The 27,120-nt window shown below is 49.1% G+C and overlaps 1 protein-coding gene across 1 annotated transcript; it reads left to right on the top strand.

Moving 5' to 3' along the window:
* The first annotated feature begins 11,225 nt into the window (after window positions 1-11,225).
* LOC124008518 (single-stranded DNA-binding protein 3-like) lies at window positions 11,226-26,787 on the top strand. Its single transcript, XM_046319846.1, has 5 exons — window positions 11,226-11,512; window positions 15,613-15,685; window positions 16,292-16,353; window positions 18,372-18,456; window positions 26,270-26,787. Exons 1-5 carry the CDS (start codon window positions 11,457-11,459, stop codon window positions 26,546-26,548), a joined length of 555 nt encoding a protein of 184 aa, XP_046175802.1. The 5' UTR covers window positions 11,226-11,456; the 3' UTR covers window positions 26,549-26,787.
* Window positions 26,788-27,120: the final 333 nt, after the last annotated feature.

Here is a 27,120-nt window from a genome sequence, read left to right as displayed (position 1 = left end):
AGGCTAATTGGTGCTTGCTTCTGGATAAAGGCGTTAGCCACAATAGCTACTCGGTAGCAGCTAGCTAGCTGCGAAGATCCGGTGTAATGGTCCAGAGCTTGCGGCAGGAATCTGGTGATGTGGTGGGGAAAAATTGTGTCGCGCTGTGCAGAATGGCAGGTATTATCCGGGCTATCGTGTCTGAGATAAAGGTAAAGACCGCTATTAGTGGCCAACAATGACCAAATAGCCAGTAGCTAATTAGCTGGCTAGCTTCTGATGGAGGATCCAGTTATAAGGTCTAAAAGAAATAGCAGATCCGTACCACATTGGGTGAGGCGGGTTGCAGGAAGGTATATTTAATCTGAAAATGGGAAAAAAAGAGATTGCAATGTATAGAAAAAATGAGAAAAAAAACCCGGAATATTTACACAGGACAAAAACAAACATGTCTTCCTGCTGCACCATTTTGGATCAGTTTCGCTGTGAAAATGTAGGCCTGCCTATGCTGTAACACATTTATCACAAAATATATTATAATAGAGTAATTCCGTGCCAGTGCACATCTTAGTGATGGGAACTATGATTGTCATGTTGTTTTATTTTCTCCAGAATAATAAAAGACAAACAGAAGAGATTGAATAATAACATGTTGGACAATTATTCTCAATAATGGAAAACTCTCTCTCCCCATATCCTGTACTGTACATATGGCTGGTAAATGAACAGTGCTAGCAGTTAAGGGAGAAGGACTAGTGACACTTGACTCTACAGGCTCTAACGTAGCCATTCATCAAATCAAATTCTATTAGTCACATGCGCCGAATACAACAGGTGTAGACCTTACAGTGAAATGCTTACTTACGAGCCCCTAACAAACAGTGCAGTTTCAAAAAATACGGATAAGTATGTGAGATAAAAGTAACAAGTTATTAAAGAGGAGCAGTAAAAAAATAACAATATATACAGGGGGTGCCGGTACAGAGTTAATGTGCGGGGGCACTGGTTAGTTGAGGTAGTATGTACATGTAGGTAGAGTTAAAGTGACTATGCATAGATGACAACAGAGAGTGCCACTGGTGTGGAGAGGGAAGGGGGCAATGTGAATAGTCTGGGTAGCCATTTGACTAGACGTTCAGGAGTTTTATGGCTTCGGGGTAGAAGCTGTTTAGAAGCCTCTTGGACCTAGAATTGGCGCTCCGGTACCACTTGCCATGTGGCAGCAGAGAGAACAGTCTATGACTACGGTGGCTGGAGTCTTTGACAAGTTTTAGGGCCTTCCTCTGACACTGTCTGGTATAGAGGTCCCAGATAGCAGGAAGCTTGGCCCCAGTGATGTACTGTGCCATTCACACTACCCTCTGTAGTGCCTTGCGGTCGGAGGCCAAGAAGTTGCAATACCAGGCAGTGATGCAACCAGTCAAGATTAGTTTGATGGTGCAGATGTTGAATCTTTTCAGGATCTGAGGACACATGCCAAATATTTCCAGTCTCCTGAAGGGGAATAGGTTTTGTCGTGCACCCGCTTCACGACTGTCTTGGTGTGCTTGGACCATGTTAGTTTGTTGGCAATGTGGACACCAAGGAACTTGAAGCTCTCAACCTGCACAACTGCAGCCCCTGTCGATGAGAATGGGGGTGTGCTGTGTCCTCTTTTTCCTGTAGTCCACAATCATCTCTTTTGTCTTGATCACGTTGAGGGAGAGGTTGTTGTCCTGGCACCACACGGCCAGGTCTATGACCTTCTCTCTATAGGCTGTCTCGTTGTTGCCGGTGATCAAGCCTACCACTGTTGTGTCATTGGCAAATTTAATGATGGTGTTGGAGTTGTGCCTGTCCGTGCAGTCATGAGTGAACAGGAAGTACAGGAGGAGGCTTTGCAAGCACTCCTGAGGGGCCCCTGTGTTGAGGATCAATGTGGTGGATGTGTTGTTACCTACCCTTACCACCTGGGAGCGGCCCGTCAGGAAGTCCAGTTGCAGAGGGAGGTGTTTAGTCCCAGGGTCCTTAGCTTATTGATGGGCTTTGAGGGCACTATGGTGTTGAAAGCTGAGCGGTAGTTAATGAATAGCATTCTCACATAGGTGTTATTTTTGTCCAGATGGGAAAGGGCAGTGTGGAGTGCAATTTATACAATAATCATAATGCTTTAACACAGGTCAAGATCTGTAAGATAACATACATACTCACTGTGTGTGTGTGTTTATTAAAACAATACAGTGAATCCCCAGGACCAATCAAGCATTAGTGTAGTTAAGATCTGATGATCCCTTATTGGGCATCTGTGGTGATTATGTGTTTCATGTTGCTACAGTGCTAACCTTAAAAGCTCCAAAATATTTTTAGCTTAAAACGTGCCAACAAGGCTAATTTTGACCCCAAATTTGTAATGATTGCAAAGAGACACTGTCTGTCAAGCAGTAACACAAATAAAATTGTTTAAACACACACAAGTAAATGGTTTATATTTCCCCAAAATAAGTATATAGTATTGCAATTGAAGCACCCTCTAGTCCCTTCATGGGTGGAATGTTATTCATATTTTTCATAATTAATTAACATGATGTAATGAATTTCCTCCTCTTCTTCCGAGGAGGAGAGGCGAAACGGATCAGAGGACCAATATGCGGCGTGGTAAGTGTCCATGGTTCTTTTTAATATGTTAAGGTAAGCATGAACAACTGACTACAAAAAACAAGAAATGTGAAAACTCAAAACAGTCCTATCTGGTGCAATCACAGAGATAGGAACAATCACCCACAAACACACAGTGAAACCCAGGCTACCTAAGTATGATTCTCAATCAGAGACAACTAATGACACCTGCCTCTGATTGAGAACCATACTAGGCCGAAACATAGAAATACCCAAATCATAGAAAAACAAACAGACTGCCCACCCAACTCACGCCCTGACCATACTAACTAAATACAAAACACAGGAAATAAAGGTCAGAACGTGACAGTACCCCCCCCAAAGGTGCGGACTCCGGCCGCAAAACCTTGACCTATAGGGGAGGGTCTGGGTGGGCGTCTGTCCGCGGTGGCGGTTCTGGCGTGGGACGCGGACCCCACTTCACAATTCTCTTAGTCCGCCTTATTGTCCGCCTCCGTGGCTTTCTCACCATGGCCACCCTTATCAATGACCCCACTGGACAGAGGGGCAGCTCTGGACAGACGGGCAGAAGCTCTGGACAGAGGGGGACTGGCGCCTCTGGGCAGAGGGGGACTGGCGCCTCTGGGCAGAGGGGGACTGGCGCCCTCTGGGCAGAGGGGGACTGGCGCCTCTGGGCAGAGGGGGACTGGCGCCTCAGACTCGGGCAGCGACGCCGGACAGGCGGGACACTCCGGCAGCGGCGCCGGACAGGCGGGACACTCCGGCAGCGGCGCCGGACAGGCGGGACACTCCGGCAGCGGCGCCGGACAGGCGGGACACTCCGGCAGCGGCGCCGGACAGGCGGGACCACCTGCAGGGAGGAGACAGAGAGACAACCTGGTGCGTGGAGCTGCCACAGGAACCACCAGGCTGGGGAGACCTTCAGGAGGCTTGGTGTTAAGAGGAGCCTGAAGAACCGGGCTGTGGGGGAGCACTGGAGCTCTGGTGCGCAACCTTGGCACCACTTCCCCAGGCTGGACAACCATTCTAGCCCGGACCCTCCAGAGTGCAGGCACAGGTTGAACCGGGCTGTGGGTAAGCACGGGAGATCTAGTGCTTACTACACGCACCTCTCCCTTAGGCTCCACTCCCACATTTGCCCGGCACGAGCGGAGCGCAGGCAGAGGATGCACTGCCCCCTCCCAGCGCCCCGGAGACACAGCACGCAGAGCCGACGCAGGATAACCTGGACCAAAACTGCGTACCGGCGACTAGACCCGCTGAGCAGGCACCATACGCCCTGGCTCAATGCCCACACTCGCATGGAACTTTCGGGGGGCTGCCCTATAGCGCACCGGGCTATGGGCACACACTGGCGACCCGTGCGCTTAACCCCATAACACGGTGCCTGACCAGTAATACGCTGCTTATCATAAGCACAAGGAGTGAGCTCAGGTCTGCTACCTGGCTTAGTACCACACCTCGTGTGCCACCCCCCAAAAGTTTTTTGGGGCTGCCTCTCGTACCTGTCGCACTGCCGTGCTGGCTTCGCCAACCTCATTCTCCTGTAACCTTCCTTGCACTGTTCCATCGAATCCCAGGCGGGCTCCGGCACTCTCCCTGGGTCGACCACCCACCTGTCTATCTCCTCCCAAGTTGTGTAGTCCAGATTCTGCTCTGATGCTGGCCGCTGTTGTTGCTGCTGCTGCTGCTGCTGTCGTCGCTGCTGTTTACCACGCCACTTGGTCCGAGTTGGGTGGGTGATTCTGTAATGAATTTCCTCCTCTTCTTCCGAAGAGGAGAGGCGAAATGGATCAGAGGACCAATACGCGGCGTGGTAAGTGTCCATGGTTCTTTTTAATACGTTAAGGTACACATGAACAACTGACTACAAAAAAACAAGAAATGTGAAAACTCAAAACAGTCCTATCTGGTGCAAAGACAGAGACAGGAACAATCACCCACAAACACACAGTGAAACCCAGGCTACCTAAGTATGATTCTCAATCACAGACAACTAATGACACCTACCTCTGATTGAGAACCATACTAGGCCGAAACATAGAAATACCCAAATCATAGAAAAACAAACATAGTGTTTCTATGTCAAACGGTTTTGCTCTAGTTCATTCTTATGTGCTGTATATAAAGTCTCATATTGGGATGCAAACTCAAAATGTAATACATTTCAACTCTATATCCGACATGGTAGAGTGGCTTCTTCTTTTTAAGCCCACAACCATGTGTGTGAAGGTGTATACTTTTGTTTCAAAGAAGATTTGTTTAAGACTACCAAGAAACACTCTGTGACCTTAATTTAGCCTACTGCAGTAAAAGGTTTAAAAACCTCTTGGCGCACTGATCCCTTTAGCGGGATCATTTTCATCAACATCCGGTGAATTGCAGAGCGCCAAATTCAAATTAAATGACTAAAAATATTTCATTTTCATGAAATCACAAGTGCAATATACCAAAACACAGCTTAGCTTGTTGATAATCCACCTGGCATGTCAGATTTCAAAAAGGCTTTACGGTGAAAGCAAACCATGCGATTATGTGAGGACAGCTCTCAGTAGACAAAACATTACAAACAGCTAGCAGCAAAGTAGATTGGTCATGAAAGTCAGAAAAGCAATAAAATGAATCGCTTACCTTTGATGATCTTCGTATGTTTGCACTCACGAGACTCCCAGTTACACAAGAAATTTTCATTTTGTTCAATAAAGATTATCTTTATATCCAAAAACCTCCATTTCTTTTGGCGCGTTTTGTTTAGTAATTCACAGGCTCGCGCAGGTCACGACACACGACGGGCAGACGAAAATTCCAAATAGTATCCGTAATGTTCGTAGAAACTAGAAACATGTCAAACGTTTTTTATAATCAATTCTCAGGTTGTTTTTACAATAAATAATATTTCAACCAGACGGTAGCCTTTTCAATAGAAGAGAGAAAGAATAGGTCTTGCTCCAGTGGCGCGCACTGACGCGATGTGATAATTCTCGCTAATTTTTCAGAATAAAAGCCTGAAAGTATGTCTAAAGACTGTTCACACCTTGTGGAAGCCATAGGGAAATGAATCTGGTTGATATCCCTTTAAATGGAGGATAGGCTTGCAATGAAAAAGAGAGGTTTCAGAAAAACAGCACTTCCTGGATGGATTTTCCTCAAGTTTTCGCCTGCAATATTTTGACAGTTTTGGAAATGTTAGTGTTTTCCTAATCTGCCAATTATTTGCATATTCTAGCTTCTGGGCCTGAGAAATAGACAGTTTACTTTGGGCACGTTTTTCATCCAAACATCAAAATACTGCCCCCTAGCCTCAAGAGGTTTTAAATAAAGAAATGCACACGTTTATAGTCATATTTGATCTTTCAAAACATACGTTTGAATGTTTTTCCTGTTTTGAACAGATATTTTGATACACTTCATCCAGCCACTTATGAACATTTGTCTGTTATTCAAAGTTTTGTGTTTCGGTGATACTCAGAGGCTGAGAAATTAGCGATAAGATAATCTGACATACTGACACGATTTAAAATGGCCAACGATATGGTCACTTGTGCCAACAGACTTTGAGCTCTAACTTTGGAACGCTACGGGCTGTCAACTCAGTTCTACTTACATCTGAAACATGACACTCTGGACTTGGTATGGAGACATTGACTAGGAGAATGTGCATTAACATTTTTTTTTAAATAAAACAAATTGTTGTTCATGTTGTTTTCATGTCTCCGACACCTAATAATCGTTATAACCTTTAATCTACATCTACAATTGATAAATCTTTAAAGCAAAATATAAAGATGAATGTTTTATTCACAACATCTGAATAGTACATAATAGAACCAGATAGAATAGAGCAGGTATGTACAAGTGCTTTGTGATGTCTGCAGTAGATACTGCTGAACAGCTAGGATGGACCCATTATGGCTAACACTGGATTAACGTCATCCTTCACTGTGAGTGTGTGTATGTACCCCCGTTAGCTAATGGGGATCATATGTGGAGTCAGCACAGAAACACTAAACTATTTACTTTCCCCACCACCACCACACTCACAAACATCCTCTGCCTTAAACCCCTCGTCAGTGAGTTAAACACTACTCCTTGGGGAGGTAGAGTACAGCCCTGCCACCGTGTGTGTTAGAGATAGGTGGATGTGGTGGTGAATGGAGGGAGAGGCGAGGAGAGAGCAGGAGGTATGGAGTGCGCAGATGGAGAGGGACAGCGGTAAAGAACTAGAAAGACAGAGAGAGAAAAGAAAGAGAGGTTTAGAGGCCCACAGAGGGGTAGAGGGGCCCTGTAGTTCTGGCCGAGGGGCAAGACTGTCAACAACGCATGTATCAAAACCCCCAGACAACACACTCCATATATACACACACAGCCCGTTTTTGGTGTTTGTGTACGTACATAACACTGCATGGGACACCAAGAGCAGAGGTAAGACAAACATAATGCCAAGCATAACCTTCTCTACTGGAGAGAGTGGGGGAGGAAGAAGGATAAAAAAGGGTGAGGAAGAAGGGGAGGGAGAAGGAGAGAGATGGGCGAGGGAGAAGGATAAAAAGGGGGAGGAAGACTGGGAGAAGGGGAGGGAGAAGGATAAAAAATGGGGAGGAAGAAGGGGAGAGGGGAGGGAGAAGTAGAGAGATGGGCGAGGGAGAAGGATAAAAAGGGGGAGGAAGACGGGGAGAGGGGGAGGGAGAAGGATAAAAAGGGGGAGGAAGATGGGGAGAGGGGGAAGGAGAGAGAGGGGGAGAAGGGAGAGAGAGAGGGGAGGGGAGAGAAGGGAGAAGGAGAGAGAGAGGGGGAGGGAAGGAGAAGGATAAAAAAGGGGGAGGAAGAAGGGGAGGGAGAAGGAGAGAGATGGGCGAGGGAGAAGGATAAAAAGGGGGAGGAAGACTGGGAGAGGGGGAGGGAGAATGATAAAAATGGGGAGGAAGAAGGGGAGAGGGGGAGGGAGAAGTAGAGAGATGGGCGAGGGAGAAGGATAAAAATGGGGAGGAAGACGGGGAGAGGGAGAATGGAAAAGATGGGAGAGGGAGAAGGAGAGAGAGGGGGAGAAGGGGAGAGAGGGGGAGAAGGAGAGAGAGAGGGGGAGAAGGAGAGAGAGGGGGAGAAGGAGAGAGAGAGGGGGAGGAAGACAGGCAGAGGGGGAAGGAGAGAGGGGGAGTGAGAATGGAAAATATGGGAGAGGGAGAAGGAGAGAGAGAGGGGGAGAAGGAGAGAGGGAAAGCGGTAAATAGCGAGACCATTTAGAGAGAGATTAGGGGGGGGATAGAATAGAGCATTATTTATTCAGTCAACAAACATACCTGGGAAAGTAGTTATATGGTCATTTTACCTAAAACCATTTAGACATTTTGGGAATAAAGCAATAAAGACATTACCAGATAACCATTGCAATAAGAGTTTGATTGAATTCAACATTTAAATAAAATAGTGTTAAAAGCTGAGAACTGTGTACTGTCTGCGTAGTAGCAGATCACACCACAGTCTGTGTTCCTTTAATGAAAAATCTGTGTTCCGGGTGTGTGTGTGTGTACATGTGTATGTATGTGTGAGTGCGTGCCACTGTTAAAACCCTTCTTTAAGAGGACATGCAATCTGGATCCTATTTAACATCCATGTGTTTTTATTTCAGGGCTCTTAGGTCAGATGTACTTGACTCTGTTCCAACTGTTTAAAAGTTTGCCATTATTGACACACAGTATCAAAACTTTACTTAGATTGAAGAGGTGATATTTGACATTCTGATCCTAAAGCCTGTACGTACATGCATGTATGTGTGTGTGTTTGTGTGCCTACGGGTATGATTTGACTGTACAGAGTTGTGTTCTGTCAGAAATAGGGCAGGTTAGGTCATAGACAGTTTCATAAGCCCAGTCTGACCTCTTTATACAGACACACACACAACCTCTCTCTCCCTCTCTTTCTTTCTCTCCTTTAATCTTCTCAGAATATTAGTAAACTCGCTCAAATTCCCACATCTCTCTCACTTTCTCTCCCTCTACATCCCCTTTGTTTTCCACTGGCTGATTACAACCACGTGGATACGTAAAAAAATATATAAAGCAACATGCCATGTTTCATGAGCTGAAATAAAAGATCCCAGAAATGTTCCATATGCACAAAAAGCTTATTTCTCTCAAGTTGTGCACAAATTTGTTTACATCCTTGTTAGTGAGAATGTATCCTTTGCCAAGATAATCCATCCACCTGACAGGTGTGGAATATCAAGAAGCTGATTAAACAGCACAATCATTACACAGGTGCACCTTGTGCTGGTAATCATTAGCAAGTCATGAGCATGAGCAGGCAGGGTGTAAATACAGTCCAGGTACACATTGTTGAAAAACACCTACAACTGATATATACATGTTTGCAGCTTGCACAAGGAGTGGGGAGGATGGAGAAGATGGGTGGAAGAATTAATGAATGTGAGACAAGGGGAAAGGAAAGAAGAGGAGAGAAAAAGAGGCTGAAAAAGCAAGGAGAGGCAGCGTCATACCGAGGCAGTGGTTGTCTGTGGTTTTCCCCTCAGACAGAGTGAAAATAGGGGCGTAGAGAAACCAGGCAGTATGATCTTTAGAGAGATTACATTTCTATAGAGATAGAACGTATTCAGAGAAAACAGAGATTAGAGAGATACAGGAGCAGGTAGACATTTCCCTTAACTCTAAGGCTGTGTTTACACAGGCAGGCCAATTCTGATCTTCTGCCCAATTATTTACAAAAGAGCTCTTCTGATTGCTCAAAAGACCAATTAGTGGAAAAATAATCTGAATTGGGCTGCATGTGTAAACGCAGCCTAGCTGATCCCAGGTCAAACACTTGTTCAGTCCTGTTAATGGTTATGATTAGAATGTGAGGTCTGGTAACCTGATCCTAGATCTGAGGTTAAAGTGCTAACTTCTATTCTGAGAGATAGTAGAAGTATCAGGTATCAGGAAGTGTGAGAAGCAAAATAGTTAACCACATTGATTAAATGTGCTACTACTGAAACCACCACACTCTATACTAGCTAGGTTGTGGTATTGACACACGGAGAGCCATGTTCCAGTTACCTCCTGCTTTCTTACTACAGCATTGAAACGGGGCCCATGTCTTTCAGCCATCTATAGGAATGCAGTGAGTACTGATCCAGATATCCAACAAACAGCCTAATTGTTGAGTCAAACGGCCTCATTCAATTAGCAATGAAACATGTGAATGTAATATTCTGAGAGGTCCTCTTCTGGAGTGAACGAAAATACAGGTCTGGCTCGATTGAACACAACCTGTTTGGAGTGTGTGTGTGTATGTATGTATGTATGTATGCCATTTAGCAGACGCTTTTATCCAAAGCGACTTACAGTCATGTGTGCATACATTCTACATATGGGTGGTCCCGGGGATCGAACCCACTACCCTGGCGTTACAAGCGCCATGCTCTACCAACTGAGCTACAGAAGGACCGTGTGCGCGTGTGTACATTAGGGTGAATACCTCTGAATTCCAGGAGTGTAGTTGATTTATAATTACCCTAACGAATCATCCTACCCTATCAGAAACATACACACACACACAGGCACATTCCCTCAACAGTGTGTGTGTTCTGAGAGGTATGTGGGCTCAGACCAATCGATACTGATGCTATGATGAGACAGTGATAGAGTTTGTGGTCTAGAGCCGAGTAGATACAAACACACTCTCCCTCACTCTCTTCCCTATTGGAGCAACACAAGCACGCTGACAGCTCTGCCTAGCTAGACGGTGTTTGTGTGTCCTAGCTCTCTCTTCTCTTTCCCCCTTTTTGGACAATGTGTTTGCTTATGTGTGTCCTGTAGAAAACAGTGGAGGTGGCTAACCCCAAGAATGACACATGTATGCAGTCAGTGTGTCCTTCCCACAGATGAGCAACATTTAAGCAGATCACTTCGCTCCTGCACACACACACACACACACACACACACACACACACACACACACACACACACACACACACACACACACACACACACACACACACACACACACACACACACACACACACACACACACACACACACACACACACACACACACACACACACACACAGCCACTGCACCGGCACTCACACACATTCTTAAAGGGACAGGACACACACACATCCCTCAACTTCATAATTGGTATACATATACACATTTTATTAATTATTCCCTCACACGACACATGGGCTGTGTTTAGACAGGCAGCCAAATTCTGATCTGTTTTTCTCCACTAAATTGGTCCTTTCACCAAACAGATCCCCTCTGAAAAAGATCTGATGTGATTCGTAAAAAGACCAATTAGTGGCAAAATAATCATAATTTAGCTTACTGTGTAAACACAGCCATATAACTATATCTAAACAGGACACACAGAACTGTTATATACCATTCCTGGCCGGAACATACCTTACAGAGCACACAGTTCCATGTGGGTACTGTTAAAAGAGGTATGTTAGTGCTGTGCTATATCAAAACCCTGCACACACCCATGTGGGTCTCCAGGCACAGGAATGAAGAACACTGACCAGTACTATCATAATTTAGTTTGGCAAATAAACCAAAAGAGATCTATCCCTTTAAGAAGCCCCCACCATTCTATAACAGGGGGAGCGTGGGTAAAACCCTGGAACAGCGACAAAAAAAAAAAACGATCACCAACAGACGGTTTCAAGCTCCCCGCGACGGCAGCAGCCCCTGTTTCGGATCGGCAATGTTGAGGATGGATGTAGCCTGCTAGAAAAAAGACACCGGGGCACAGTGAGAGAGAGAACACTACTGCTGTGTAGCTATGGAGATCGTACGTGGTCGCTTTCTTTGACAGGTGTCGGAACCGGACTGAATAAAAAGTATCGAAACCAGCTTCAAGGATGTACGCCAAGGGGAAAGGTGCTGTTGTGCCCTCAGATAACCAAGCAAGAGAAAAGTAAGTGGGAATAGTGCAATGTCACAAAAACACTAGCTAGAGACACGAATGCTAGGATATCTACTGTTATCTCCAACGCTCACATACACCACCTCGCTTGTTGTCATAGAAAGGGTGCAGAATAGGATACGATATGCTCTCTTCGTAGTTTTGCTTTGTTTTTCCAGGTTGTTTTCTTGCATCGGTGAAGTCTTGTAGCCCTCACTAACAAGCAATCAGTTATTAGGGGTTGATTGCTAGCCTAGCTAACGTTAGCTTACTACTAAGGTATCCATTCCTACTAGTTTCATTCTCATCCGGTACAGCATAATAACTTAATGTATGACGTTGGAGATATTAAACAACATTCGTTTGTTTTAAAACTGTCTGTGCAATATGTTGCATTTTAGAATTGAGTGGAAAAGAGCATCCCTACTTCTCTGGGTATTGGGAACAATGCATTCGTGAAGATGCTTGTGTGTTTCAGGAAGCCTGGGATTAGTTTATGGTGAAATAACGTAGCCGACTGATAGCTTTTACAAAGTTGAAACTAATGTAACCGGTTTTGTTTCAATGTAACAAAGGAGTGTCCAACGTTCCAAAAAGGAACTATTCGAACTCACTCTACATTGTATGAATGTGTACCTTCATACGCGAGTTACTGCTAGGTAGGCTAGGAGCTAGCTAGCGGCAAGTATGATAACTTTGTGTCCAAACAGTTTGTTTAGCCCTTATTAAAGAGTAAAATATGTCTCCTTTTCTAAAACTAGGTTTTCTGGTATTTTAAAATTGGCCACTATGCTGAGCATTTAGCCGAATAGTTGAGTTAAACTCTAGGCAGTGTGCTAGCTCAGTTAGCGGTAGCTTACCTATCCCTTTGTCTGCTAGCTACGGGTGCCGTTTTGTCCGTGAAGGATGCTGTTCCACTGGACTGGCTGCTAGTACGACAGAAACGTTATCTTATCCACCTAGTGCTACTGTGTTGCATTTATGTTTAGTTCCTGAACATGCTTGTCTCTCAACATGTGTTATTTGGTTTCTAAAGAGATTTCTTTTATTTGTTTTGTTATGACCTGCAGAACCAGATACTCAAAATTATGCACCGTGAACAACACAACTACTAGGCTATTCATACTGATTTATTTGAACTTTACTGACAAGCTGTCGGTGGCTCTTTTTTCCCTGTTTCTTTCCAAATGTCAACAAAGCCAATACCTCATTATTTGTCCATGCTTTTCCTCACACTTCAGTCCATATTTCAATAAAAATGGTTCTAAGCCTTGTCCCTTAGATGTGCAAATAAATTGTCAAAACATTTGTCTGCTCCTTATGTCTATGTCGCTGCTGTGCTTGAAAATAGTATGTTAATCTCTACAATCTAGCCTAACTGATTTTATGAATCAACCTCAGCACTTGAGCTCTCGGCAGACCATAGCTTAGCTCAGAAGGCAAACTTTTGTTGATTTTCCTCCCCTCTGTCTCTATTATTCTGCCTCCCTTCCCTCTCCTCCCTCTCCTCCTCTGTCTCCTCTCCTTTCTTCCCCTCCTCCAATGCCCAGTTCTCCCTTCCTCTCTTCCAAGTCCTCATCTCCCTCTTCTGTGTTGAATTATTGAGTGTCTGACTGAAGCGGTTGCTCTGTGCTGTGAGTTGGAGTGGTGTGTGCGGTCGCTCTGAGTTAGAATAATGTGTGTGTTTTTCGGTCTGTGAGAAGGGGGAGAGAGAGAGTGTGTGTGTGTCGGTGGGCTGGCTTATCCGTTTTTAAAGAGGGGTTTTGTCTGCAGCCGCAGGCAGAATGTCAGGTATACTGGTGGTGAACATCAGGAGGGAAGTTTGTGTGAGAAAGGGACTGAGGGAGGTGTGAGCTGTCCGTTTGCTGACTGAGTAATGCGTGTGTGCAGAGACCCTACCTTCCCATCAAAACATCTCTCAGTGTTGCAGCTCAAGAAACTCTCTTCCTCTCAATGCGTGAGCTTAAATAATGCAGCAGACCAGGTGCACATAGCCCCCCCACCCCGCGCACACACAGACAGGCCTCCCATCACACATAAACATTTCATCAGTGCCCTTGTGGGGGAGATCAGTAGTTTCTGTTAACCGTAGCCTTCTGTAAACGGTCAGGAGAAGATATGGTGTGTATGTGCGAGAGTAGACCGACACTAACTAAAGTCAGTGGTGTAATGGAGGGTCAAATCAGTTTACCCACCATGCATCCCACTTCTGGCTTGCCTCTGAAGCTAAGCAGAGACACTCTTTCCTCTGGTCTAAAAAAAAGAAGAAATTCCAATGCCCCAGGGCAGTGATTGGGGACGTTACCCTGTGTAGAGTGCCGTCTTTCGGGTGGGATGTTAAGTGTCCTGACTGTGGCCTAAAAGATCCCATGGCACGTAGCATGAGAGAAGGGGTGTTAACCCTGGTGTTCTGGCTACATTTCTCCACCTTTTGGGGAAAATGCATTGAAAGTATAGGCAGTTTAACTTCATTCACCGTGACCGCTGATCAGTTTGCCCGCCTGTTAATTTTTTTGTTTTGTTTACCCCTACATCACTGACTAAGGTTTGTGCTTGTGTGTGTGTGCCGAGAGACCCACACTAAACCAGCAGTCTCAAAGAGCTAAGTGACTTTGAAATCATTGACTGCCCTGTGCAGTGGTCACATTGGTCAGTTGTGAGAGGGAGGCCTAGCTGACCCAAGACAGACGGTGAACTCTACTACACCACCAGGCAGCCTCAGACGCGTGCGTGCGCGAACCACTACCTCTGACATCCTGGCTCATAAATCACAGGCTCACCTGTCTGAAGAGCTGCAACCTCACAATTGCCTCCTGCTCTTAAGAGGATTCGTACTCTTCTCTGGCAGTGTTTGTCCTGTCTCACCAGTTGTTTTATCTGTGATCACAGGGTGGGAACGCCCCTCAGCTATTTATGGTCCTGTGAGACAGCCCTTACGACTCACACATCAGACCTGGGTTCAAATAATGTGTATTTTGTTATTTATTTTGTTAGTTAGTACTTATTTTCTGTGTATTTTCAAATAATGTGGGCCGACTCCACTACTTCTATTTCATTCACAAGCTGTTGCGTCTCAACTGATGGCAGGCACAACACAAACTGCAGATGATGAAAGGTCTAAGCTACAACATATGCAAATTAAAAATAAAATACGTTTTCATGAAATTATAAAATAGTTTGACAACCCTGTTTTTGTATGCACATTTAAAATAAAATAAAAACTCAACCATTTATCTTTTCCAATGATGAAGACATGGCTGTCTCGTGGTCTCATGGTATGTAAAATGGGTCAACATTGAGCACCATAATCTCCTGGATGTTTTGTATTCAGGTGTAAGAAGTCACTTTCTGACCATTTGGGTCATGGTCCAATATGTATGTGAATTTATTTTTAAAAAATTATACACATTTTTCAATTAAAGGGTGAAAAAGTGATTCCATTTAAATGTATTTCCCCTATTTCCCAATACATGCCAATACCTTCCAAATGTATTTCCCCTATTTTCCAATACATGCCAATACCTTCCAAATGTATTTCTCCACAGCATTCAAATATTCAACTACTTGTATTTTCAAATAAAAAAAAAATGTCTGAATATTTACTTGAAATGTGAAGGTAATTAAGATATTTGCAATAGTATTTTAACCCAGGTCTGACATGCACAGGGCCAGCTATAGCCAATTGGGGGCTCTAAGTGAGATTTTATTGGGGGGGGGGGGGCCCACCTCGCAGGCAAAACATTTGCGTGGACACTTACCCATGTGGCGTAGAAAGTGCTGCCATGATTACTACAAGTTTAGATTTGTAAATAAATCGAATAAATTGTTAGCTAAAATTGAGAAATTGCTGATGCACAACCAAATTTCCAACTGGCACCTTGTGTATTCTACTACTATCGCAACAGTAAGTTGAGACCCTGACTGGGTTCCCAAAAACAGCCTAGCGGCCTGGGGCCCTAAGCGACTGCCTATGCCTGGAGCTGGCCCTGCTCACACGGTCAGCCTTGTTGTTCTAGTAGGTTTGTGTAATCCTCATCCAGATCTTTGCTAATGCTAACTCCCATGGCCTTTGCTATAGTTTTGCTAATGCAATGTCCTGTTCTGTGTTGCAGGTTAGCGCTGTACGTATATGAGTACCTGCTGCATGTAGGAGCACAGAAGTCTGCACAGACCTTCTTGTCGGAGGTAAGACACACACACTTTTCTGTCCTACTTTGCTCCTTCCCATTAAGGGACTAGAGTGAGACAGTGGGAGAAAGGTAGACTGACTGAGAGGAAAAGAGAGGGAGACTAAGGTAGAGATGTGGACAGGTAGCGGTAGCCTAGATGGAGGCAGTGGTAGAGGGAGACCGCGAGAGGGAAGGACGGTGTTGACGAAGAGTTAGAACGAGGTGTAACTATCTCAGAGGGCATTGACTGATTGGTAGGGAAAGGAGGCGCGCGGGAGAGAGAGCGTGGTCGAGAAAGAGGGACAGCATCGACTTGCTGAGACAGACTGATTATGTGTTCTTAACCTCTAGGCCAGGGGTGTCAAACTCATTCCACGGGGGGGCCGAGTGTCTAAGGGATTTTTGTTTTTCCTTTCAATTAAGACCTAGACAACCAGGTGAGGGGAGTTCTTCACTAATCAGTGACCTTAATTCATTATTCGAGTACAAAGGAGGCGTGAAAACCCGCAGACGCTCAGCCATCAGTGGAACGAGTTTCACATGTGCTCTAGACACACACCCACCCTGACAGTCTCCTCTCCTGCCGAGTTTAGAACTAGACATGTTGCTTTCTCTCTTTCAGATACGATGGGAAAAGAATATTACGTTAGGGGAGCCTCCTGGATTCCTGCACTCGTGGTGGTGGTGAGTATCTCGGCCCCTTGCATCTTCTTGTGTTCACACGTTTGTGTATTCCATTAGAATATCATTTGCATTCAGATGCATGCAGTTGAAGTCAGAAGTTTACATACACTTAGGTTGGAGTCATTAAAACTCCTCTTTCAACCACTCCACAAATGTCTTGTTTATAATAAACTATAGTTTTGGCAAGTCAGTTAGGACATCTACTTTGTGCACGACAAGTAATTTTTCCAACAATTGTTTACAGAAAGATTATTTATCTTATAATTCACTGTATCACAATTCCAATGGGTCAGAATTTTACATACACTATGTTGACTGTGCCTTTAAACAGCTTGGAGAATTCCAGAAAATGATGTAATGGCGTTAGAAGCTTCTGATAGGCTAATTGACATAATTTGAGTCAATTGGCAGTGTACCTGTGGATGTATTTCAAGGCCTATCTTCAAACTCAGTACCTCTTTGCTTGACATCATGGGGAAATCAAAAGAAATCAGCCAAGACCTCAGAAAAGCAATTGTAGACCTCCACAAGTCTGGTTCATCCTTGGGAGCAATTTCCAAACGCCTGAAGGTACCACGTTCATCTGTATAAACAATAGTACGCAAGTATAAACACCATGGGACCACGCAGCCGTCATACCGCTCAGGAAAGAGACACGTTCTGTCTCCTAGAGATGAAAGCACTTTGGTGCGAAAAGTGCAAATCAATCCCAGAACAACAGCTAAGGTGAAGATGCTGGAGGAAATGGTTACAAATGTAAATATCCACAGTAAAATGAGTCCTACATCGACACAACCTGAAAGGCCGCTCAGCAGGGAAGAAGCCACTGCTCCAAAACCGCCACAAAAAAGCCAGACTACGGTTTGCAACTTCACATGGGGACAAATATCGCACTTTTTGGAGAAATGTCGTCTGGTCCGATGAAACAAAAATAGAACTGTTTGGCCATAATGACCATTGTTATGTTTGGAGGAACAAGGGGAGGCTTACAAGCCAAAGAACACCATCCCAACCGTGAAGCACGGGGTGTGGCAGCATCATGTTGTGGGGGTGTTGGTTGCAGGAGGGACTGGTGCACTACACAAAATAAATGGCATCCTGAGGAGGGAAAATTATGTGGATATATTGAAGCAACATCTCAAGACATCAGTCAGGAAGTTGAAGCTTTGTGTCAAATGGGTCTTCCAAATGGACAATGACCCCAAGCATATTTCCAAAGTTGTAACAAAATGGCTTGGAGTGGCCATCACAAAGCCTTGACCTCAAATCTATAGAACATTTGTGAGCAGAACTGAAAAAGTGTGCGTGAGCAAGGAGGCCTACAAACCTGACTCTGTTACACCAGCTCTGTCAGGGGGAATGGGCCAACATTCACTCAACTTATTGTGGGACGCTTGTGGAAGGCTACCTGAAACGTTTGACCCAAGTTAAACAATTTAAGGCAATGCTACCAAATACTAATTGAGTACATGTAAACTTCTGACCCACTGGGAATGTGATGAAAGAAATAAAAGCTGAAATAAATTCTCTCCTATTATTCTGACATTTCACATTCTTAAAATAAAATGGTGATCCTAACTGACCTAAGACAGGGACTTTTTACTAGGATTAAATGTCAGGAATTGTGAAAAATGTAGTTTAAATGTATTTGGCTAGGGTGTATGTAAAACTTCCGAATTCAACTGTACGTGTGAGTGAGAGAGCGCACATGTCTGTGTGATAGATGGCAAGTGAGAGTAGTATGGTGAATAACTGATGTACTGTATATAGATGTCGGTGGAACGCAGACGTTCCATTGACCTGGTTGGCACATGTTCTAAGAAAGTGGACATTTAAACAATAGCCTAAATGTAGGCTAATTTAGCCGGGGGGGGGCAAGGAATCTTTCCCCCACGGTCCTTCATGCGTTTCCATGGCAATTCAAATGCTTTGGTGGCATTCGATTGACCACTTTACCCGCCTCTTGGCTCATCAGGTGCTCCCTGACATGAACCCTCTTCCTCTATTTCCCGTTGCAGTGTATTCTGGGATTTGTATTGCGCTGCGCCGGACAGACGGGAGAACTGCGAACACTCCAGCGAGGCCAAGGCCTTCCATGATTACGTGAGTGACAGGCCCAAGTGTGTGTTTGTGTGTCTTCGTCCCGCCTCTTCCCTTGGTGTGTGTGTGTGTGTGTCGCTATCGTCAGTGTGTGGAGATAATGGAATAGAGGTCTTAATCCAGTAATCCCAGCACTGGGCCGGGGCTAAGCCAGGGATTTGTGTGTGTGTGTTGCAGCCCTGGCATCCGGCCCAGAGCAAGGGGGCTTTCACATCCACAGTGCCAAAGAGCTGGTTAACTGTGTGTGTGTGTGTGTGTGTGTTTTGTGTGCTCTGTTTTGTCTGCCTTGGCTGGCAACTGTTTGAGTGAAGTGCCAGTTTGTAAGTCTTGTGGACCAGATGGGAACTCAAACACACAAGGTGTGTGTCTATATCCATGTCTGGCATTCTGTCTGTGTCTATATCCATGTCTGGCATTCTGGCTGCGTCTATATCCATGTCTGGCATTCTGGCTGCGTCTATATCCATGTCTGGCATTCTGGCTGCGTCTATATCCATGTCTGGCATTCTGGCTGCGTCTATATCCATGTCGGGCTTTCTGGCTGTGTCCATGTCTGGCTGTGTCTATATCCATGTCTGGCTGTGTCTATATCCATGTCTGGCATTCTGGCTGCGTCTATATCCATGTCTGGCATTCTGGCTGCGTCTATATCCATGTCTGGCATTCTGGCTGCGTCTATAGCCATGTCTGGCATTCTGGCTGCGTCTATATCCAATGCCTGGCTTTCTGGCTGCGTCTATATCCATGTCGGGCTTTCTGGCTGTGTCCATGTCTGGCTGTGTCTATATCCATGTCTGGCTGTGTCTATATCCATGTCTGGCTTTCTGGCTGCGTCTATATCCATGTCTGGCATTCTGGCTGCGTCTATATCCATGTCTGGCATTCTGGCTGCGTCTATATCCATGTCTGGCATTCTGGCTGCGTCTATTTCCATGTCTGGCATTCTGGCTGTGTCTATTTCCATGTCTGGCATTCTGGCTGTGTCTATTTCCATGTCTGGCATTCTGGCTGTGTCTATTTCCATGTCTGGCATTCTGGCTGTGTCTATTTCCATGTCTGGCATTCTGGCTGCGTCTATTTCCATGTCTGGCTTTCTGGCTGCGTCTATTTCCATGTCTGGCTTTCTGGCTGCGTCTATTTCCATGTCTGGCTGCGTCTATAGCCATGTCTGGCTGCGTCTATAGCCATGTCTGGCTGCGTCTATAGCCATGTCTGGCTGCGTCTATAGCCATGTCTGGCTGCGTCTATAGCCATGTCTGGCTGCGTCTATAGCCATGTCTGGCTGCGTCTATAGCCATGTCTGGCTGCGTCTATAGCCATGTCTGGCTGCGTCTATAGCCATGTCTGGCTGCGTCTATAGCCATGTCTCTGGCCATGTCTGCGTCTATAGCCATGTCTGGCTGCGTCTATAGCCATGTCTGGCTGCGTCTATAGCCATGTCTGGCTGCGTCTATAGCCATGTCTGGCTGCGTCTATAGCCATGTCTGGCTGCGTCTATTTCCATGTCTGGCTGCGTCTATTTCCATGTCTGGCTGCGTCTATTTCCATGTCTGGCATTCTGGCTGCGTCTATTTCCATGTCTGGCATTCTGGCTGCGTCTATTTCCATGTCTGGCTGCGTCTATTTCCATGTCTGGCTGCGTCTATAGCCATGTCTGGCTGCGTCTATAGCCATGTCTGGCTGCGTCTATAGCCATGTCTGGCTGCGTCTATAGCCATGTCTGGCTGCGTCTATAGCCATGTCTGGCTGCGTCTATAGCCATGTCTGGCTGCGTCTATAGCCATGTCTGGCTGCGTCTATAGCCATGTCTGGCTGCGTCTATAGCCATGCCTGGCATTCTGGCTGCGTCTATATCCAATGCCTGGCTTTCTGGCTGCGTCTATATCCATGTCGGGCTTTCTGGCTGTGTCCATGTCTGGCTGTGTCTATATCCATGTCTGGCTGTGTCTATCCATGTCTGGCATTCTGGCTGCGTCTATATCCATGTCTGGCATTCTGGCTGCGTCTATATCCATGTCTGGCATTCTGGCTGCGTCTATATCCATGTCTGGCATTCTGGCTGCGTCTATATCCATGTCTGGCATTCTGGCTGCGTCTATTTCCATGTCTGGCATTCTGGCTGTGTCTATTTCCATGTCTGGCATTCTGGCTGTGTCTATTTCCATGTCTGGCATTCTGGCTGTGTCTATTTCCATGTCTGGCATTCTGGCTGTGTCTATTTCCATGTCTGGCATTCTGGCTGCGTCTATTTCCATGTCTGGCTTTCTGGCTGCGTCTATTTCCATGTCTGGCTTTCTGGCTGCGTCTATTTCCATGTCTGGCTTTCTGGCTGCGTCTATTTCCATGTCTGGCTTTCTGGCTGCGTCTATTTCCATGTCTGGCTTTCTGGCTGCGTCTATTTCCATGTCTGGCTTTCTGGCTGCGTCTATTTCCATGTCTGGCTTTCTGGCTGCGTCTATTTCCATGTCTGGCTGCGTCTATAGCCATGTCTGGCTGCGTCTATAGCCATGTCTGGCTGCGTCTATATCCATGTCTGGCATTCTGGCTGCGTCTATATCCCATGTCTGGCTGCGTCTATAGCCATGTCTGGCTTTCTGGCTGTGTCCATGTCTGGCTGTGTCTATATCCATGTCTGGCTGTGTCTATCCATGTCTGGCATTCTGGCTGCGTCTATATCCATGTCTGGCATTCTGGCTGCGTCTATTTCCATGTCTGGCATTCTGGCTGCGTCCCATGTCTGGCTGCGTCTATAGCCATGTCTGGCATTCTGGCTGGCTGTTTCCATGTCTGGCTGTGTCTATATCCATGTCTGGCTTTCTGTGTCTATTTCCATGTCTGGCATTCTGGCTGCGTCTATATCCATGTCTGGCATTCTGGCTGCGTCTATATCCATGTCTGGCATTCTGGCTGCGTCTATATCCATGTCTGGCATTCTGGCTGCGTCTATATCCATGTCTGGCATTCTGGCTGCGTCTATTTCCATGTCTGGCATTCTGGCTGCGTCTATTTCCATGTCTGGCATTCTGGCTGTGTCTATTTCCATGTCTGGCATTCTGGCTGTGTCTATTTCCATGTCTGGCATTCTGGCTGTGTCTATTTCCATGTCTGGCATTCTGGCTGTGTCTATTTCCATGTCTGGCATTCTGGCTGTGTCTATTTCCATGTCTGGCATTCTGGCTGTGTCTATTTCCATGTCTGGCATTCTGGCTGCGTCTATTTCCATGTCTGGCTTTCTGGCTGCGTCTATTTCCATGTCTGGCTTTCTGGCTGCGTCTATTTCCATGTCTGGCTGCGTCTATAGCCATGTCTGGCTGCGTCTATAGCCATGTCTGGCTGCGTCTATAGCCATGTCTGGCTGCGTCTATAGCCATGTCTGGCTGCGTCTATAGCCATGTCTGGCTGCATCTATAGCCATGTCTGGCTGCATCTATAGCCATGTCTGGCTGCGTCTATAGCCATGTCTGGCTGCGTCTATAGCCATGTCTGGCTGCGTCTATAGCCATGTCTGGCTGCGTCTATAGCCATGTCTGGCTGCGTCTATAGCCATGTCTGGCATTCTGGCTGCGTCTATTTCCATGTCTGGCAGGGGGCTCAGATAGAAAACAGCATAAGTTCATAGATTTTTTTTCCTCTTTGTTTTCCTGGAACTTTCTCTTTGCCTTCCTCCCATTCTCATTTTGCCCCCTTCACTCCCATCTCTCTTTTTTTTGAGGGGGGAATTACCACTCTTCTCTCCCCCTTTAGTTCCTATTTTCTCTCCCCTCCACTCTTTTTTCCAGCCCCCTCCACTCTTTGGAGGGGAGGGGGCTGGATAGATCAATTCCACTCAGTATCGGTGAGCCACATCACCCAATCAAATCATCAGTTTTTTGATTTGTGGATTAATTATTCATGGTGGTGGATTCCTATAGGCTGAGCCAGACATTAACCTTCCCCTGTGGTTCTTCCTGTCACCTTGTGTGTGTGTTTACATGTATTTCTGTTTGTGTGGGTGATAGTCAACCATGTAGCTGTATTGATGTACAGTTTTGTCATTGATATTTATGATTTATCTGTGTTTTGTCTATGTCAAGCATGATGCCAGTAGCCTGGTTAGTGGTATTTCTATACGAACCTTGCCCTCTGGTATGATAGGTGGAGTTCTCACCATATTGCCTAGGGTGGCTAGGTCCTGGTTAGAGGTTGTTACGGAAAACTCGTCACTCTGTCTCTCTCCCGTACCTCTCTCTCTTTCTGAGAGGGGGATGCTAGAGGGACAGGGAGCAAAGGACTCGTCTCCATAGCAACAGCTTCGACTAACTACTGCAAGAGATGAGAGAGGGAGAAGGAGTGAGCAAAAGGAAGTGAAGAACTGAGGCAGGTGAGGGAGGGGAGGTTAGGGCCGAGGGAGGGAGGGGAGGTTAGGGCCGAGGGAGGGGGGAGGTTAGGGCCGAGGGAGGGAGGGGAGGTTAGGGCCGAGGGAGGGAGGGAGGTTAGGGCCGAGGGAGGGAGGGGAGGTTAGGGCCGAGGGAGGGAGGGGAGGTTAGGGCCGAGGAGGGAGGGGAGGTTAGGGCCGAGGGAGGGAGGGGAGGTTAGGGCCGGGGAGGAGGGAGGGAGGGGAGGTTAGGGCCGAGGGGAGGGAGGGAGGGGAGGTTAGGGCCGAGGAGGAGGTTAGGGAGGGGAGGTTAGGGCCGAGGGAGGGAGGGGGGGGAGGTTAGGGCCGGGGAGGTTAGGGCCGGGGGAGGTTAGGGGGGGAGGGGGGGAGGTTAGGGCCGTGGGAGGGGGGGGGTTAGGGCCGAGGGGAGGTTAGGGCCGAGGGGGGAGGTTAGGGCCGAGGGAGGGGGTTGGGGGGAGGGAGGACCGGGGGAGGTTAGGGCCGAGGAGGGCCGGGGGAGGTTAGGGCCGAGGAGGGCCGTGGGGAGGTTAGGGCCGTGGGAGGGAGGCAGGGGAGGTTAGGGCCGTGGGAGGGAGGAGGGGAGGTTAGGGCCGTGGGAGGGGAGGTTAGGGCCGTGGGAGGGAGGCAGGGGAGGTTAGGGCCGTGGGTGGGAGGAGGGGGAGGTTAGGGCCGTGGTGGGAGGGGAGGGAGGTTAGGGCCGTGGGAGGGAGGGGAGGGGGAGGTTAGGGCCGTGGGAGGGGGAGGGAGGAGGAGGGAGGTTAGGGCCGTGGGAGGGAGGGAGGGGAGGTTAGGGCCGTGGGAGGGAGGGAGGTTAGGGCCGTGGGAGGGAGGAGGGGGAGGTTAGGGCCGTGGGAGGGAGGGGGAGGTTAGGGCCGAGGGAGGGAGGGGAGGTTAGGGCAGTGGAGGGAGGGGAGGGAGGTTAGGGCCGAGGGAGGGAGGGGAGGTTAGGGCCGAGGGAGGGAGGGGAGGTTAGGGCCGAGGGAGGGAGGGAGTTAGGGCCGTGGGAGGGAGGGGAGGTTAGGGCCGTGGGGAGGGAGGGGAGGTTAGGGCCGTGGGAGGGAGGGGAGGGGGAGGTTAGGGCCGTGGGAGGGAGGGGGGAGGGGAGGTTAGGGCCGTGGGAGGGAGGAGGAGGGGAGGTTAGGGCCGTGGGAGGGAGGGAGGGGAGGGGAGGTTAGGGCCGTGGGAGGGAGGGCCGGGGGGGGGGGGGGGAGGTTAGGGCCGTGGGAGGGGGGTGGGGAGGGAGGAAGGGGAGGTTAGGGCCGTGGGAGGAGGGAAGGGGAGGTTAGGGCCGGTGGGAGGGAGGGGGGGAGGTTAGGGCCGTGGGAGGGGAGGGGAGGTTAGGGCCGTGGGTGGGAGGGAGGGGAGGGGAGGTTAGGGCCGTGGGAAGGAGGGAGGGAGGTTAGGGCCGTGGGAGGGAGGGGAGGTTAGGGCCGTGGGAGGGAGGGGAGGTTCGGGCAGTGGGAGGGAGGGGAGGTTAGGGCCGTGGGAGGGAGGAGGGAGGGGAGGTTAGGGCCGTGGGAGGGGGAGGGAGGGGAGGTTAGGGCCGTGGGAGGGAGGGGAGGTTAGGGCCGTGGGTGGGAGGGAGGGGAGGTTAGGGCCGAGGGAGGGGGAGGGGGGAGGTTAGGGCCGTGGGTGGGAGGGAGGGAGGTTAGGGCCGTGGGTGGGAGGGAGGGAAGGGGAGGTTAGGGCCGTGGGAAGGAGGGGAGGTTAGGGCCGTGGGTGGGAGGGAGGGGAGGTTAGGGCCGTGGGAGGGAGGGAGGGGAGGTTAGGGCCGTGGGAAGGAGGGAGGGGAGGTTAGGGCCGTGGGAGGGAGGGAGGTTAGGGCCGTGGGAGGGAGGGGAGGTTAGGGCCGTGGGAGGGGGGAGGGGAGGTTAGGGCCGTGGGAGGGAGGGAGGGGAGGTTAGGGCCGTGGGAGGGAGGGGAGGTTAGGGCCGTGGGAGGGAGGGAGGGAGGTTAGGGCCGTGGGTGGGAGGGAGGGGAGGTTAGGGCCGTGGGAGGAAGGGGAGGTTAGGGCAGTGGGAGGGAGGGAAGGGGCTTGGGGGGAGGGAGGGAGGTTAGGGCCGTGGGAGGGGGGGAGGTTAGGGGTGGAGGGAGGGGAGGTTAGGGCCGTGGGAGGGAGGGGAGGGGAGGTTAGGGCCGTGGGAGGGAGGTTAGGGGAGGGGGAGGTTAGGGGCCGTGGGAGGGAGGGAGGGGGTTAGGGCCGTGGGAGGGAGGGAGGAGGGGAGGTTAGGGAGGTGGGAGGGAGGGGAGGGGAGGTTAGGGCCGTGGGAGGGAGGGAGGGAGGGGAGGTTAGGGCCGTGGGAGGGAGGGAGGGAGGTTAGGGGAGGGAGGGAAGGGGAGGTTAGGGAGGGAGGGAGGGGGGGGAGGTTAGGGCCGTGGGAGGGGAGGGAAGGTTAGGGCCGTGGGAGGGAGGGGGGAGGTTAGGGCCGTGGGAGGGAAGAGGTTAGGGCCGTGGGAGGGGAGGGAGGTTAGGGCCGTGGGAGGAGGGGGAGGTTAGGGCCGTGGGAGGGGAGGTTAGGGCCGTGGGAGGGGAGGGGAGGTTAGGGCCGTGGGAGTGAGGGGAGGTTAGGGCCGTGGGAGGGGGGAGGTTAGGGCCGTGGGAGGGAGGGAGGGGAGGTTAGGGCCGTGGGAGGGAGGGGAGGTTAGGGCCGTGGGGGAGGGAGGGAGGTTAGGGCCGTGGGAGGGAAGGGGAGGTTAGGGCCGTGGGAGGGAGGAAGGGGAGGTTAGGGCCGTGGGAGGGAGGAAGGGGAGGTTAGGGCCGTGGGAGGGAGGAAGGGGAGGTTAGGGCCGTGGGAGGGAGGAAGGGGAGGTTAGGGCCGTGGGAGGGGGAGGGGGGTTAGGGCCGTGGGGGGGGGGGGGCCGTGGGGGCCGTGGGAAGGAGGGGGGAGGTTAGGGGTGGGAGGGGGGAGGGGAGGTTAGGGGTGGGAGGGAGGGAGGGAGGTTAGGGCCGTGGGAGGGGGGGGAGGTTAGGGCCGTGGGAGGGAGGGAGGGGAGGTTAGGGCCGTGGGAGGGAGGGAGGGGAGGTTCGGGCCGTGGGGGAGGGAGGGGAGGTTCGGGCAGTGGGAGGGAGGGAGGGGAGGTTCGGGCCGTGGGAGGGAGGGGAGGGGAGGTTAGGGCCGTGGGAGGGAGGGAGGGAGGGAGGTTAGGGCCGTGGGAGGGAGGGAGGTTAGGGCCGTGGGTGGGAGGGAGGGGAGGTTAGGGCCGTGGGTGGGAGGGAGGGGAGGTTAGGGCCGTGGGAGGGAGGGGAGGTTAGGGCCGAGGGAGGGAGGGGAGGGGGTGAGAAGGAGGAGTACAGATGTTTGGGGAGGGAGAGGGGTTTAAGGGGAATGAGCTGGATGGAAGAGAAGGAGCGAGATGGAGGGAGACCCAATGCATCTATTAGTGTGTGTGTGTGTGTGTGTGTGATTGTGTGCTTCATCTTTTAACGCGTGTGTGTTGCAGAGTGCGGCAGCAGCCCCCAGTCCTGTGATGGGGAATATGCCTCCTAATGATGGTATGCCAGGAGGACCCATGCCGCCTGGATTCTTCCAGGTAATACACCTCTTCATCCCTCTCTTCTGCTACCTCCCTCGTCCCCCCACTTTACGCATAGTTAAACTCCCTCTTGTCATCCCTCCCTCCACTCCTCCAAGCATCTACACCATCCATTACTTTATTCCATCTCTTCCTACATCTCCTCACACTTTTTCACCTCCCTCTCTTTCTCTCCACCTCCAATGATCCCACACTCCTCTTCTCTCGCTCTATATATATATATATATCACACACACACGGCCAGACAGTGTGATGGACAGCACTGGCATTTGGCAGCAGCGACGATAAGGTGGAGCGGGGAGAGAGAAGGGCCTCAATGTGTTTGTTTCTGTGGCTACCACTTCATTGTTAGTCTAGAGAGAGAGAGAGGGAGTGGAAGAGACCTAGAGAGAGAGTGGAAGAGACCTAGAGAGAGAGAGAGAGAGAGGAAGAGAACTAGAGAGAGAGAGAGAGAGGAAGAGAACTAGAGAGAGCGAGAGAGGAAGAGAACTAGAGAGAGCGAGAGGAAGAGAACGAGAGAGAGAGAGAGGAGAGAGAAGAGAGAGAGAGAGAGGAAGAGAACTAGAGAGAGAGAGAGAGAGAACTAGAGAGCGAGGAAGAGAACTAGAGAGAGAGGAAGAGAACTAGAGAGAGAGAAGAGAGAACTAGAGAGAGAGAGAGGAAGAGAACTAGAGAGAGAGAGAGGAAGAGAACTAGAGAGACAGAGAGCGAGTGGAAGAGAACTAGAGAGAGAGAGAGTGGAAGAGAACTAGAGAGAG

This window comes from Oncorhynchus gorbuscha, linkage group LG21 (genome assembly GCF_021184085.1).
Source record: "Oncorhynchus gorbuscha isolate QuinsamMale2020 ecotype Even-year linkage group LG21, OgorEven_v1.0, whole genome shotgun sequence".
NCBI lineage: Eukaryota > Metazoa > Chordata > Actinopteri > Salmoniformes > Salmonidae > Oncorhynchus > Oncorhynchus gorbuscha.
Note: the sequence above shows the minus strand (reverse complement) of the source record. Positions and strands in the feature narration are given on the sequence as shown.